Consider the following 15,693-nt stretch of genomic DNA (forward strand, 5'->3'; position numbering starts at 1 on the left):
GAAATACCATGCATATAAGTACAAGTTGTAGCCATGTGTCATTAATAGCCACTTCTCAGTAGTATTTCAGCCACATGTCAGTAATATTCCAGCCATAAATACAACAGAACTCACCACTGCAGGAATATTTACTGTCCTGATCAGATCAACTTCAGGGTCTCCAACAGACTTCTCTGGTTCAAATACATAGGTCTTTGGGTTCACAGAAGAGACTCTGGTGTCATTGTCCAAAATATGAACATTCGCTCTTGGCCTGTACTCTCTGGGAGACAGAAAATGTGTCTCTTAAGGAAATTTGCAATGGTACAGATAATATTTATTGTGGCTACAGAACTCCTGCTTTAAGAGCATGAAGAGAAAGGGCGGGATTTTCGCAAGCACTCAGCCCTGGTCTAACTCTGCTCTCACTGAAGTCTGGATCCCTTTGGATCCAAAGGAGGAAGAGTTAGGTCAATGCTGAGCACTTTTTAAAATCCTGTTCACCCACCAATGTTCTTAATGCAGTCTAGTGAGTTTACTTTTTTGCTTTATAAATGACAATGGGAAAAGAAGAAAGACAACACAGAAAGATTTAAAGGCCCAATCTAAGGTTCTGCACATGAAATATGGATTGAAAACTACAGTTTTGCCTCTTCACTGTGGGCAAAATTCACACCACCTGTGCAGAAGGCCAGTGCAAGGTCTATGCTCCGCTTAAGCCTCATCACCCAGATCCAACTGACACCAACAGGGGAGTCTTTCCACTGACTTCAGTGCACTTTAGATCAGGTCCTATGGGCTTATGTGAGACAAGACTGTGGAAAAGGCCTTATGCTGCTCTCTGCACAGGGATGAATTTCACCCTAGGTTCTTGAATATGCCAGGCGAAACACCGGCCCCACTTAAGTCCACTGGATTTTTTCCACTGACTTCAGTGGGGCCAGGATTTCACCTCTACAATACTGTTTACCATCCCAAGCAGCAGATGTCCCAGGATTGCTCATAAACAAGCCTAATGCATAAGGGGTTGAATGCTGCCAGCTGATCTGATCAGAATTCCAGTTGTCAATGACTTTGAAATGCATGCCCCACCCTTTTACAAACGTCAGCAGCCACCATTTCACAAACAATATATATGAAGTTCTGTGGTGCTGGCTCACCCAATCTCCAAATTAACTGTGCCTAGAACTGTTGCAAAACAAAAGCAGAAGAGACAGATATAAATGTCAGGATACATGCTTTGCCAGCATTTCTTTATAGCTGTGTAAGAATTTGGTTACATCTCACTAACTCCACACCAGCTCCTGAGTTAAAAGGATCATGTGCTGCTTTTTACAAGGGTTTCTTCCTGAGCAAACATGATCAAGGCTGTATTTCATACATTTCAACCCCCATGTTCTATGCCAACTGCACAAGAATCTTCGGAAAGACAAGGTGGGTGAGGTCATATCTTTTATTGGACCAACATCTGTTGGTGAGAGAGACAAGCTTTCCAGCTTACACAGAGCTCTTGTTCAGGTCAAGAAGAGCTCTGTATAAGCTTGCCTCTCTCACCAATAGAAGTTGTTCCAATAAAAGATATGACTTCACCCATTTTGTCTCTCCAATATCCTGGGGGCGATACAGGTACAACAACAGTGCATACAAGAATCCTCAGAGCACTCTAATCTACACACATGAACATACAGCTATATTTGCATTTAATTTTTTTCCCCCAAGAAACTGGTTCAACCTCTAAGCTGTTTAGAGAGATGCTTATGTTCCATGGAAAATATTCCAGTTAGAAACCAGCCATTCCCCCTGTCCCAAACGTTTATAAATGACAGATCCACCATACTTCAGCATCCTCACTATTTGGGAACATTTTGAGTTGGCAACACTTCCCATTTGACTTGGCAACAGACTACCATGGAAGCCAGGACTTGAATTGGAGGGGAGGGGGCAGAAGCGGCTCCCAATTTCTATGCCATAATCAGTCTGAGAAATCTCCCACTCCTAAAAGGCTTGGAGGAGAAAATAAAACTCACCCCTTAGGGTTCCAAGGGTTGAGTCTCAAAGATTAAAGAGGAAAATCTTCAATATGGCAAAACCTGACAAAATTAAAGAGCGTTTCCGAGCTCAGCAAGTTTGGACAGATGAGCAGGCTGCGCTTTACAATAAATTACTCCTTTGATCTCCAGCCCGTAAAACCACTAAATACAGTTTCAGGTGACTAGAGAGACATTCACTAATACTATTTTTGGCTCTAGCTAGATCTGAATTTTGCAGCTTATGCCCATCTCTGCACTTACAGCAGCCCTATTGAATGTCCCTGTGTTTACTGGGTTTGCAGCCTGTGAATCAAAAACATGATTTGTTTAAAGCTACGTCATCTATCCAGCATGCTGAGTTTATAAATAGCCCTTCAGTACTGTCCAGTCTTGTTTACGTCAGTCACAACACTGCTCTCCCCCTGCCCAATTTCAGAGCATGTCCACTGTCAAGCCAGCCTGCACTACCCCCCCGCCACAAAAAACAAACCAAACACACAAGTGCAGATTTAGTTTTAAGCATGATTTAAGCACTCGTGTGTTTAAAGATAAGCATGCACTTCTGTGCTTTGCTGGCTTGTGGCCCGAGCAAGGAGCTTGATATTTCTCCTCCGTCCCAGTGGGAAGCAGCCTACAATGGCCCCCACGTGACACAGCCCTGGAAATGCCAATCAGTCTGTTGGAAAATAGAACTTCAGCTTCCAGTGTTTCTGTATCAGACGGACCCTATCCTGTACAGGCAAGTCAGAGAGTGAATCACAGACCTCTGAAATGTGCAGCCCGGCTTGCTCACGTCATACACAAGTAACTGAGACTGAGCCTGCACCACCCAGCCCCGCCTCCTGCACACTGACTGCAAAATGACATGTCATGAGAGAGCTCTTGCCAGGGGATCTGCACAGCAGCTATTCATGCTGTGTTTCTCCACATGCATACGCCTGATCCACCAGCCACAGCACCATTCCTGATTCTCCGTCTTCCATCCCACCTGACTCTGGGGCCTTGGCAAAGACTGAATTCTCGCAGGACCCTTTCCCCAGTCAGAAGGTTTCCACCCAGTTCTACCTGCTGGCTTTCTGGCTTGTGCAGCCTCATAAATATGTGGGGGGAAGGGAATCACAGCCTGAGAAGGATGACAGGAAGGTGGCACCCAGGGATGTGTCATGGGTGCCAGGAGGTGGGGGACTCTGTGCCACTTCACATAGGGCCCTACAAAAACTAGAGCCCTGTTTATCTGTCTGACACACAGGAGAGCGCCTCTGATTTGTTGTAAGTGCCACACTCTGCCAGAACACTTCACATGGAGATGCTGCAGCAGTGGTTCCCAGCGGCATGGGTGTTGCATGAGCAAAGCTTCCAATGCACTGGGATGGGAGCCAGAAGGGCTGGAGGGAGACTATGTGGAAGGAACCAGATTGGCCACCGTGACGAAATAAGGAAGGAGGAGAGGCAGAGACTGCAGGAGGGGAAAGGAAGATGAGAGAATAGCAGGAGAGGCAGTAAGAGAACGAGGATGCTGAGTTTGGAAGGAGAAAGGCAGAGGGAGAGAAATAACATGGGTAGGAAAGGCGTGTGCAAAGACCAATGTGGCTGTGAAACATTAACAAACCAGGCCCTCCCTTCAATTCTCGAGCATCCCTTCAAACACTAGGGGCCTGATTTCCTTTCACTCGATGGTCCCCAAACTGTGGGACAGAGGAACGTTCAGGGGGGCACAGAGGGGGCCGGAACAGACCCCACAGGGGGCAGAGAGGAAGCACCAAGCAGCCCCACTAGAACGTCCTGCCTCCCTTGAGTAAACTCTCCAGCACATAACATATCAACAGGGTTGGTTTTTTGCTAAGAAGCCTGTCATGGTTGCCCCAACCCTCCCAAGTTTTATTTTTGCAAATACAGTAAGTGATATAGACTTACCTGTAGGTGTACGGCCCTATTTCTTCCACCAAAGGGGTCTCTCCATTGACCACTTCTAGAGGATTGACCACGTTAAAAAAGTAGAACTGCATGTAGACTGGTGGAGGAGGGTCTTCCCAGAGGTCAAAGGCTTCTGTGCCATTCTTTAGTACTGTTCCCTACACAATAAAAAAAAGAAATCACATGGTTGCTGGGCATTCTGTGAAGATTCGCTGTAGGAGAGAGAAGAAATGGACTCGTGAGTTGCCCTTGGACTGAAGCTGATGAGGCCCTGCAAATACTTCTCTATGGGCTTAACTTTAAGCACAAGTAGCCCCACTGAAATCAAACGTGTGCATTAGCCTTCACAAGGCGGGGGCCTAGAGCTGCAGAAATTCTCATTCTATTTCCCTCAAATGTTTGTGTCTTAAATTCCCTGGCACGTAGACTTACCAGCCAGAGCACAATGAACTATGTCCATGCCAGCCAATACTGGCTACTGAGGTACAGCACCGCCTGTGCCTCAGTGAGAGAACAGCTTCGCCCCCTCCATTTGGTTTTATTTGGGGCACAGAAATCTTTTAAATTATTACTGAAATAAAGGACCTTATTGTCCTCACATAGTCAGTCCCTCTTGAATACTACATTGGGCCAGATTCTGACACCCTTACTCACAATGAATTATCATTTAGGCCTGGATCCTCAAAGGTATTCAGACACCTACATAACTTTGAGGATCTGGGCCTTACTCCACAAGTGGTTTCTTCCAGCTAAGATGCTACTAAACCAGAGTCAGGGTATCAGAATCTTTCCCTATATTCATTCTGGGTGAAACGCACTCCTCCACACTTCTTAACCCCTTAGGCATTTCTCAGCCCTTCTGAAAATCAGGGCCTTAGACTGTAAATTCCTTGTTGCATTACCTTCAGTAAGATCAGGACTGGGACCATTATGCTTAAGTGGGGAATAGAGTGTTGCACAGAGGTGAATGTAACCGTCTGTATACATATAAATACAACTCCGAATTTACATAAACGGAGGGAGGTTTGTCTTTGACTGTCATCTTATTACAAGTCAGATGTAGTTATCCGGTAATGACACACTTTAAGCTTTATCCTGTTATAAATGACCAGGTATAACCTGACAGGATCCCACCAGTATGCACCCTGGGGTCCTGGGTTCTCTAATTCATAGAAACCGGGAGCAGGAACAGAAACAGCTAGCTCCACTGGGGGTTTTCAAACCCTTTGTTTTTAGTTTTCAAACTGGAACAATTTCCGAAGACTGCATTGCACTTGTGAAAATAGGGACAAAGGATTAAGGGCCTTTAACAGGCTGGCAGTGTTTGCATGGAACCTTCCCCTCTCACCCCAGAGATGTTGATCCTGCCAGGGAATGCTAAATTCAATGGGTTCTGCTGACTCACCGAAGCAAGTGGATTTCTATCCTCTGTGAATATAGAGGAGATGGGAGCAGACATCTAGAGATGGAGGATGTAGAGTCTGGGGCAAACAGCCCTGAGACAGGCACCCTAGGAGTGCTCAGACTAGGAGAGAAGCTGAGCTTTGTCTTATTGTTAATTTCTTTGCTAATAAACCCAACTCCAGCAAAGGGATGAAGTTTTGACTCAGCTGCGTGTGAAATTTGTTTTAGGCATGAGCACTTAGTCTCAGGCTCCAATCCTGCAAGTTACTGAGGGTCCTCACATTTATGTGGACCAGGACTTAACAGCTGTTTTAGCAAAATCCCTGGCTGGGCCTGGGTTCCTTTCTCACCCCCATTAAAGATTTTCCTAACAAAACATAAGAACACAAATGCACACAAATCCATCTGCTATCAGCTCATCTTGTATTCTATAGAAGTCTATATAAGAATGTCCATAAATCCCTGTTATTGTAGAATCATTTAACTATTGTATTGGCAATTCATCTATAATTGTGGGGTCGGGGTCTGAATGCCACCTTTTTACATTTCCTCTAGAAACATGATATACAAGTCTCATTCCAAACGTGCTCATTTTGTTTTGAAAATGACATTACAGCTATGATGCAGCAGTGCTATAAAAAGGGAAACTAAATCAATATTGGGGAAAACAGTTTCAGCTCCACTGAAGTCAATTCAGGCATAATTCTGACTCACTACATTAAACTGTTTAAGGAAAAGCACAGAGAAAACCACATCTTCAATGCTACATCACCAGGAGGCAGAAGAGGGGGAAATAATCTGCAACTAAATGGATCACATCTCCAGTCACCAGGGCCGGCTCCAGACCCCAGCGCGCCAAGCAGGCGCGTGGGGCGGCATTGTCCTGGCAGGGCGGCATTTCGCTCCGGCGGACCTTCCGCAGTCATGCCTGCGGGAGGTCCACCGGAGCCCCGGGACGAGCGGACCTGCCGCAGGCATGACTGCGGAGGGTCCCCTCTTCCCGCGGCTCCGCTTGAGCTCCCGCAGGCATGACTGCGGATGCTCCACCGGAGCTGCGGGACCGCGGGACCGTCCGCAGCCACTTCTGCCCCGGCCGCGGGACCGGGAAAGGGTGGCGCGAGCGGCGCGGTGCGCCGCCCTGCTTGGGGCAGCGGAATTTCTAGAGCCGCCCCTGCCAGTCACTCCTTTTATTTTTCTGGGAAAACACATTAAATATTGTAAACACAAGCTCAAAAGCAGAAAGGCCTGGAGAACTGACAATTCTTGGTTGGTGCTTATAGGATCTTAATTTCATTAACACAATTTGTTTCTCAGATGCATTCTGGGTATCCCAGCCTCAGCTTCTGTTTCCTTTCCACTTACATTTTTCTTTTTGAGTGGTTAGATTGATAGAATGAGCTTGGGATGGCTGCAATCTTTCTGAGTGGGAAAGCAAGCTGGCCCAGATCCCCAAAGTATTTGGGCAATTAACACCCACTGATATGTAAGACAAAGGATTAAGGCCCTGTAACAGGCTGGCAGTGTTTGCATGGAACACCCCTCCACTGAGAGATGGTGGTCTTGCAAAGGAATGCTAAATTAAATGGGTTCTGCTGATTCACCAAAGCGAGTGGATTTCTATTCTCTGTGGATAGAGAGGAGGTGGGAGTGGACATCTATAGATGGAGGATGTGGAGTCTGTGGCAAACAGCCCTGAGATAGGATATCTGGCCCATCATGTCATGTAACACACCACATCATAATCATAGTAATACACAGGAGTTACAGAGTGCTTTTCATAAAAGGATTTCAAATCATGTATTCTGAATATGCCACATGTATTACAGAAAAATTATTTTAGAAATGTTCTGCGGAGTTATTAATTCCATGGGGACACCCCGTATTTCTGACATCCTGTTTCCTGTAGGTCCTGATGTCTTAGGCCCTGATCCTGCAACTCATTCTACGCAGGTGGACTCCTGCACCCATGCAGAGCCTCATTGATCCTTCCTTAGAATTCATGCTAGTGGATTAAATATTCATTGTTTCCCCACAAGCACACCAAAGATCCTAAGAAGTTGTAACACCTGGGAATAGTTATGTTCCCTCCTGCAAGGTTTCATTCTGATTTTTCAAGATGCCCACACTCCTGGATTGAGTACAACCGAACAGCAGAGTAAACTTCTTCAACCACTCTGAGTAGGACTCCTTAACTCGAGTCTAGGTATATTTTCCCCATCTCCTTGGGAACACTCACTTCTAAAGTAACATTTAAAATGGTCATTCAGTCTTATATGCCTGCATGTTATCTGCACTGACCATAGTGATCCACAGCTTCATCACCCCCAGGCTAGACTACAGCCATTGTGATTGTCCTAGGTCTGGCCATTCCTCCTACTACACAATTCAGACTGATGAGAGCCCATCATAGCATATCATCATACCTGGCTGCAATTCCAGTTTTGCTGTAAGGCCCTCAATGGATTAGGGTTCATCTGTCACAAAAACCGCCTCTCCCTCTGCAACCTACCTCAACGGCTGTGAGCAGATGGAGTTGTTGCAGCTGCCGGAGACCAGAATAAAACTCTTGAGAGCTTGGAGCTGAGGGATTTTGGCACAGACTCTGAACTGTGGAACTCCCCCATCAGGGATTGGGGAAAGCCCAAATCTTGCCACATTTCAAATGCAATGCAAGATTCATCTGTTTGCACATGATGTCCTAAAATATCACTGACTACATCATATAGCCAAGTATCAGAGGGGTAGACAAACCCAAGAAAGAAACCAACAGGACTCCACTGGCCATCACATACAGTCCCCAGCTAAAACCCCTACAACGCATCATCAGGGATCTACAACCCATCCTGGACAATGATCCCACACTTTCACAGGCCTTGGGTGGCAGACCAGTCCTCGCCCACAGAGAACCTGAAGCATATTCTCACCAGCAACTGCACACCGCACCATAGTAACTCTAGCTCAGGAACCAATCCATGCAACAAACCTCGATGCCAACTCTGCCCACATATCTACACCAGCAACACCATCACAGGACCAAACCAGATCAGCCACAACATCACCGGTTCATTCACCTGCACTTCCACCAATGTAATATATGCCATCATATGCCAGCAATGCCCCTCTGCTATGTACATCGGCCAAACTGGACAGTCTCTAAGGAAAAGGATAAATGGACACAAATCAGACATTAGGAATGGCAATATACAAAAACCTGTAGGAGAACACTTCAACCTCCCTGGCCACACAATAGCGGATCTTAAGGTGGCCATCCTACAGCAAAAAAACTTTAGGACCAGACTTCAAAGAGAAACTGCTGAGCTCCAGTTCATCTGCAAATTTGACACCATCAGCTCAGGACTAAACAAAGACTGTGAATGGCTTGCCAATTACAGAACCAGTTTCTCCTCCCTTGGTTTTCACACCTCAACTGCTAGAACAGGGCCTCATCCACCCTGATTGATCGAACCTCGTTATCTCTAGCTTGCTTCTTGCTTGCTTATATATACCTGCCCCAGGAAATTTCCACCACTTGCATCTGAAGAAGTGGGTATTCACCCACGAAAGCTCATGCTGCAAAACGTCTGTTAGTCTATAAGGTGCCACAGGATTCTTTGCTGATCATATAGCCAGATGCTTTTTCCCTAGCGTGCAAACAAGTATGAACAACCCCACTAAGTAAACAGCAGAGTCAATGGAGTGATAGCGAGCACAATCTTTTGGGGCTTTTCTTTGGTTTCTGCATGTGGCACCTGGATCCGACTAGGAGGGGTGCATTAGATAAGCGTAGAGAGAGTACCTGACCCTGCATAGCGCAGGTGCGTATAAGTAAAAAGTGATGAGCAGGAGGAACACAAGGGAACCCAATCCAACAGTAGCGAGAGCACCATTGCACCAGTACTAATTTATTCTTACCTAACAGCAGGAGGAAGGCCAAAGAAGAGAGTGTAGCTAAGGGCTTCACCAGCATGAGGCCGCAGACACTCCCATTCTCCATCCCAAGCTCTGTCGTACCTCACACCCTCTGAAGTCAGAGTGAGCATAGATACAGTGGTGGTGCAACCAACTTCTACTTAGTGCAAAGGAATACAGTCATAATTTTCAAAAGTTCCTACATGACTTAGATCCTCAATTCTCACTGAAAGTCAATGGGACTTAGGTGCACCAGTCACTCAGGTGCTTTTGAAAATTTGAAACTTTACTTGTGCCTGAGCTTACCCTCCACTCACAGTTTCACTTGCACTCTTTGCTGTGTGCTGCACAAGGACTAGCAGGATCAAGGCCAGATTTTCTCCTCCTTCCTCCTCACCATTAACCCTTTATGCTAGGAGACTATGGCCTGGTCTACACACAAAGTTGCACTGTTTTTGTGCGATTCTTATACCAGTGCAACTTTGCATGTGATCTCTCCTATATCAGTTTCAACCTGTCTTATATCCATTTAGTCTGCATTGGTAAATTTACAGGGTCAAGCTAAACTCAGAGAATCCGTTTTAAACAGACTGAAGAGAGTTCTCACCCACAGGTAGCACAGGTTTAACTAAACTGATTTAAGTTAAACCAGTGCAGTTTCTGCGTTAAGACAAGCCCTTTGTCAACACCACTAACAACAGTACCCCACAGTGCTTGGCAGCCTAGGCTGAGCTTCAGAAGTCCTGGTTTCTAATCCCTGCTCTGCCACTGCTGTATGGACATGGCCAAATCATTTAATCTTTCTGCACCTCAGCCTCCCCATCTGAAAAGTGGGGATGAGGACACCCACCCTGCTTTGTGATCTAGAATTGAATAGCACTGTATTATAACCAAATATTATTAATGATTAGCATGACGAATGTGCACTTAATATTAGGACTGATATCAGTAAATAATGATTCGTACTATAACCATTTTTTAAAAGTAACCATTCATGCTAATCGAATTGACCCATCTTGACTCCAGGCTAGAAACTCTGGACAACAACCATTCAGAAACAAAGGGGCAGATAGGAGGGGAGAACAAATGGCTTAAAAAAAAAACTATACTAAATAACACCCAGGAATTAATTTTAAATGCTTTTTAACATTGATAATCACATGTTGTTATGAGGTTTAAAAATACTGAATATTTTTTAATGATTTGCCATGGCGATCCTAGCCTGACAACAAATAAAGCATTGATCCATACAAACGTCAGGAAAAGTTGAGAGAAATTTATCAGCAAACATGAAGAGAGAATTATTCAAGATAAATGTCACTAGGACCGTGTAAGAGGAACTGTGAGACAGCAGGTACTTAAAGCTTTATATGCTTTTCACTACTTACTTACTGCTGCTTTGGAGTGTGTCCCTTAATTAAAGTCATTACAGCTACTTGCATCTGATTACATTTTACACTATTTTAAAATCACACATCTCACATATTTAGGCTTCCCCGGGGAGGGGGAGGCTTATTAACACAGGGTGGTTTTGTTTTTTTTAAAGGCAGCCCTTGCAGTCTCAAAGGATTTTTTTGCTGCATTTCAACAGCACATTTAAAATCAGCCTGATGTAAAACACATTTATTCTGAGCTTTCTCGTTGCAGCTCAGGGGCAAGCTCTCCAGATCTCACCCAGAGCCTGATTTCATGGCACCGCTCCCGCCCTACCCGGACTCCAGGGATGCTTTGCCTAGGATTACCCAGGCCTCGAGGGAAGCCACCAGGCTCCATCCCCGGCCTCTCCCCTGCGCCCCTCGCTAGATTTAGAGCCAGCAAAGGCCGCCTGCGTCTTGCAAAGGAGCCTCGCGGCGAAGCCTCCCCCGGCCCTGCCTGGCTCGAGGGAGGGGGGTGCGGGGGGCTCTCACCTCTTTCACCTGCAGGTCCACCGCTCTCTGGAGGACGTGGGCCACCAGCAGCGAGACGCTGGCGATGAGCAGGGTCACGGACAGGATCCCCACCGCGGAGAGGCAGCACTTCCTCATGGCGGGGGGCGCCCGGCGGCCGCGCACACACACACACACGCACAGAGCCCGCACTGCCGCTGGGGAGCCGGAGCCGAGCCTGCCCCAGCCGCTCTCCGCCTACGCCAGCGCGCCGGCGGCCTGAGGCGGTGCCGCTCGGCCGAGCACCGAGGCGCCGCCCGCCGGGGGAGCGCGGCGCTGCTGCGGCTGCCCGGGGAGGGATGCGGCGAGTTTCGGTTTCCTGGGCAATCGGGCGGGGCGGGAGAGCGCAGGGCAGTGGCGCGGCGGCTGGTCAGTGCTGAGGCCGCTGCAGCCAGGCCCTAGTCCCGCCTTTCCCCACCAGGGTGATGAGACAGCAAGTGTGGAACCCCGGGACAGGGGTGTGGGGGGAATAGGCGCCTGTATAAGAAAAAGCCCCAAATATCAGGACTGTCCCTATAAAATCGGGACCGCTGGTCACCTTATGCCCAGCCCTTGGCCTCCCCTCTGCAGCATTGTCCCACTAGGGTGACCAGATGTCCCAATTTTATAGGGACAGTCCCAATTTTGGGGGCTTTTTTTTTAATATAGACACCTATTATCCCCGCCATCCCCCTGTCCTGATTTTTCACACTTGCTGTTTCCTCCCGTCCCACAGACTTAATGTTTCATGCCCACAGGGTGACCAGATTGCAACTGTGAAAAATGGGACAGGTGGTGGGGGATAATAGGGGCCTATATAAGAAAAAGACCCCAAAAATGGGACATCTGGTCACCCTAAATGCCCAGTTTGGAAGAGTCTTGCCTCTCCCTCTGAAGCAGCTGGGGCTGGCCACTGGATGAGCTGGATTTCTGATCTGGACCTGGCTGGCCATTCCCATCTGTTTTTCTGCGGGTTGTATCTATATAGCGATCAGCTCATTGCATCTGTGGGTTCACGTATGGAGACTGTTTTTTCTAGTGCTGGGAGAGCCAGTTTGGCAGGATGAGATAGTTTGAGGGAGTAACAGCAACAGAACATGAAATACAATCAAATGGAGAGAGACAAAAATGCACTGGGATGGCTCTGGGCAGGGGGGATCTCTCTGAAGATTCCTTTTCATTTGACTTACTTGGGACTGAGTGAGTATGACAGTGTCAGTACAGTATCCACACATGGAGCACAGGTGGGACATGAAGAGCTTGAGAACTGTAAGCTATTCTACGGAGCTGGTCCACATTACACAGTTACGACGGTTTAACTACATCACTAAGGGCTGTGAAAAATTTCACGCCCTATGTGATATAATTAAGCTGATCTAAGCCCTGGTCTAGACACCTCTTGAACAGAAGAATTATTTCCTTGACCTAGGGCTTGTCTACACTACAGGACTATTTCGAATCTACTTAAGTCGAATTTGTGGATTCGACCTTATGAAGTCGAATTTGTGTATCCATACTAAATACACAAATTCGAACTTCTGAGTCCACATTCACGGGGCCAGCTTCGACTTTGGAAGCGGTGCACTGTGGGAAGCTATCCCACAGTTCCCGCACTCCCCGCTGCCCATTGGAATTGTGGGATTTCCCCCCAATGCATGCTGGGGGAAAAAATGTGTCGTCATTGAACCGTCAATCCCGCCCTCCCTGTCTTCCTTGAAAGCGCCGGCGGGAAATCTGTTCGCGCCCTTGTCTGGTCGGTTACAGCGCGGACGCCACAGCACTGCGAGCATGGAGCCCGCTGCGATCATCGCTGCACTTATGGCCGTTGTCAACTCCTCGCACGTTATCGTCCACCTCTTCCACAGTCAGATGCTGAGAAACCGGGCGAGGAGGCTCCGGCAGCACGGTGAGGAGAGTGGCGCAGACCTCTCAGAAAGCAGGGTACGCCGGGCAGTGGAGATCATGGTGGCAATGGGTCAAGTTCATGGTGTGGAACGGCGATTCTGGGCCCGGGAAACAAGCACAGACTGGTGGGACCGCATAGTGCTGCAGGTCTGGGATGACACAGAGTGGCTGCGAAACTTCAGGATGCGTAAGGGCACTTTCCTTGAACTGTGTGACTTGCTGTCCCCTGCCCTGAAGCGCCAGGACACAAGGATGCGAGCAGCCCTGAGTGTGCAGAAGCGAGTGGCCATAGCCCTCTGGAAACTTGCCACGCCAGACAGCTACCGGTCAGTAGCGAACCACTTTGGCGTGGGCAAATCTACCGTGGGGATTGCTGTCATTCAAGTAGCCCACGCAATCGTTGAGCAACTGTTCTCAAAGGTAGTGACTCTCGGAAATGTCCAGGTCATCATAGATGGCTTCGCCGCGATGGGATTCCCAAACTGCGGTGGGGCTATAGATGGGACTCACATCCCTATCCTGGCACCAGCCCACCAGGCCAGCGAGTACATTAACCGAAAGGGCTACTTTTCAATGGTGCTGCAAGCTGTGGTGGACCATAGGGGACGTTTTACCAACATCAACGTCGGGTGGGCGGGCAAGGTTCATGACGCGCGTGTGTTCAGGAACTCTGGTCTGTTTAGACGCCTCCAGGCAGGCACTTTCTTCCCGGACCACAAAATAACGGTTGGGGATGTGCAGATGCCTACAGTGATCCTCGGGGACCCGGCCTACCCGCTAATGCCCTGGCTCATGAAGCCCTATACAGGCGCCTTGGACAGAGACAAGGAACTCTTCAACTACCGGCTGAGCAAGTGCAGAATGGTGGTGGAGTGTGCTTTCGGACGTCTCAAGGGGAGATGGCGGACCTTACTGACTCGCTCGGACATCAGCGAAAAGAATATCCCCGTAGTGATTGCTGCTTGCTGTGTGCTCCACAATCTCTGTGAGAGCAAGGGCGAGACCTTTTTGGCCGCTTGGGAGGTTGAGGCAAATCGCCTGGCTGCTGTTTACGATCAGCCAGACACCCGTGCTGAGAGAATATCCCAGCGGGAAGCGATATGCATCAGGGAGGCTTTGAAAGCGAGTTTCCTCGCAGAGCAGGGTAACCTGTGACTGTCCACTTGATTTTAAGAGAGCCTGATCATAAACCAAGTTTCCCCCAGTTCCGAAGGACGTTTTAAAACTAAGGACATGTTTTAGTAATTAATAATAAATCTTTCGTTGACTTTGCATTTCTCTTTCTTCGTTGAAACATGGAAGCACTCTGTGCTGGTTAAGGTGTGCACTGATGGGTGGATTTGCAGGAAGGGGCGAGGGGTGCCGTCTTTGGATAGGGGTTAACATGCTGTGGGTGAGTATCTGCCCCTGGATGAGGTCTCTTTTTGGGGCTCAGGGCACCGGGGAGGATCGTGACTACGGTCCAAGTGCATGTGAAGGGAAGCCTGCCTTTACATTCTGGGATGTCAGGCACCAGGACCCTGCACAAGCATACACATCAAGGAAAGACCCGGGGCAGCATACACCACACAGACTGTCCCTGGTGCCTAGTGACTGCAGTCTGTGTGTGCCCTGCAGTTGACCCTGCAGCCAAGTCTGTAGCATGGCACTGTGGGCTATGCAGTGAAATTACAACCCCCCCCCCCCCTACAGAACAACAGAAAGTCTTCTGACACCAGAAACATGACGGAAACAGTCAGTAACACAAAACCGCTTTTAATAATGTAGTACACAGTGGGGGGTTTAAACTTGGAGTTGGGACTGGTTGATGCTTTAAGGAAAGAGCTTGTACAAATTTACAGCGCGACAGTTGTCTCGAACATTATCGGTGTGCTGCGGTGCAGGGACAGTTCTCACGGCCCCTACCGCCCCTCCGTCTTGTCACTTTGGGTGAGGGGGGGACAGGACTTCTTGGCGTTGGAGGGCGGTTGCAGATGCACTGCAGGGGGGCTCTCTCCTCCTGACTGCGGTCTTGCAGAACATCTACAAGGCGCCGGAGCGTGTCCGTTTGCTCCCTCATTAGACCAAGCAGCGTTTGAGTCGCCTGCTGGTCTTCCTGCCGCCACCTATCCTCCCGTTCCATGTGTGTGCGATGCTGCTGACACAGGCTCTCCCTCGACTGTCTCTGCTCTGCCGCCTCCGCTCTGGAGCTGGCCATCAGTTCCTGGAACATGTCGTCCCTTGTCTTTTTCTTTCGGCGTCTAATCTGAGCCAGCCTCTGCGAGGGGGATGGCGGGGCAGTCCGGGAAGGACCCGAAGCTGTGTGATGCGAAAAAGTAGGTGATTTCCTTGAACAAATACATGTTTTCCAACAGTAAACACAGTCTAGTCAGTTTCAGTTAAGAAGACCAAACAGGGAACCAAGTCTCAGGAGATCTCGGAACTAGTCCGAGATTTCGGAATAAGCTCTCATTGGCGGCGCGATTGCACTGGATAGTGCACAAGCGAGGAGAGACAGCTGCATCCCTCTTGCACAAAGTCCTGGTAAGCCTTACAGTACAGAGTGCTTATCAGTTACTGCTTAGCTGTGCTCTCCTGCTGGAGGCAATGTGCAAAGCAGAAAAGATGAGCGTTATGCGGCACCTCCCGCCAGTGAACGGGAAAGACCC

General features: G+C 48.3%; 1 protein-coding gene across 3 annotated transcripts in view; it reads right to left on the reverse strand.

Annotated features, from left to right (window-relative positions):
- The window catches only part of SCARB2 (scavenger receptor class B member 2), a 37,329-nt gene extending 25,742 nt beyond the window's left edge, over positions 1-11,587 (reverse strand). The window contains exons 1-3 of one of the 3 annotated variants that reach the window (XM_045018579.1): positions 11,144-11,587; positions 3,924-4,081; positions 115-262 (exon numbers count right to left, since the gene is read on the reverse strand). In XM_045018579.1, coding sequence (XP_044874514.1) covers positions 115-262; positions 3,924-4,081; positions 11,144-11,260 — 423 coding nt within the window. In that variant the 5' untranslated portion in view covers positions 11,261-11,587. The remainder of the gene's footprint in view (positions 1-114; positions 263-3,923; positions 4,082-11,143) is intronic. The other 2 variants (XM_045018578.1, XM_045018577.1) reach the window with 2 other exon arrangements.
- Positions 11,588-15,693: the final 4,106 nt, after the last annotated feature.

The sequence above is a fragment of the Mauremys mutica genome, chromosome 5, assembly GCF_020497125.1.
Source record: "Mauremys mutica isolate MM-2020 ecotype Southern chromosome 5, ASM2049712v1, whole genome shotgun sequence".
Lineage (NCBI taxonomy): Eukaryota > Metazoa > Chordata > Testudines > Geoemydidae > Mauremys > Mauremys mutica.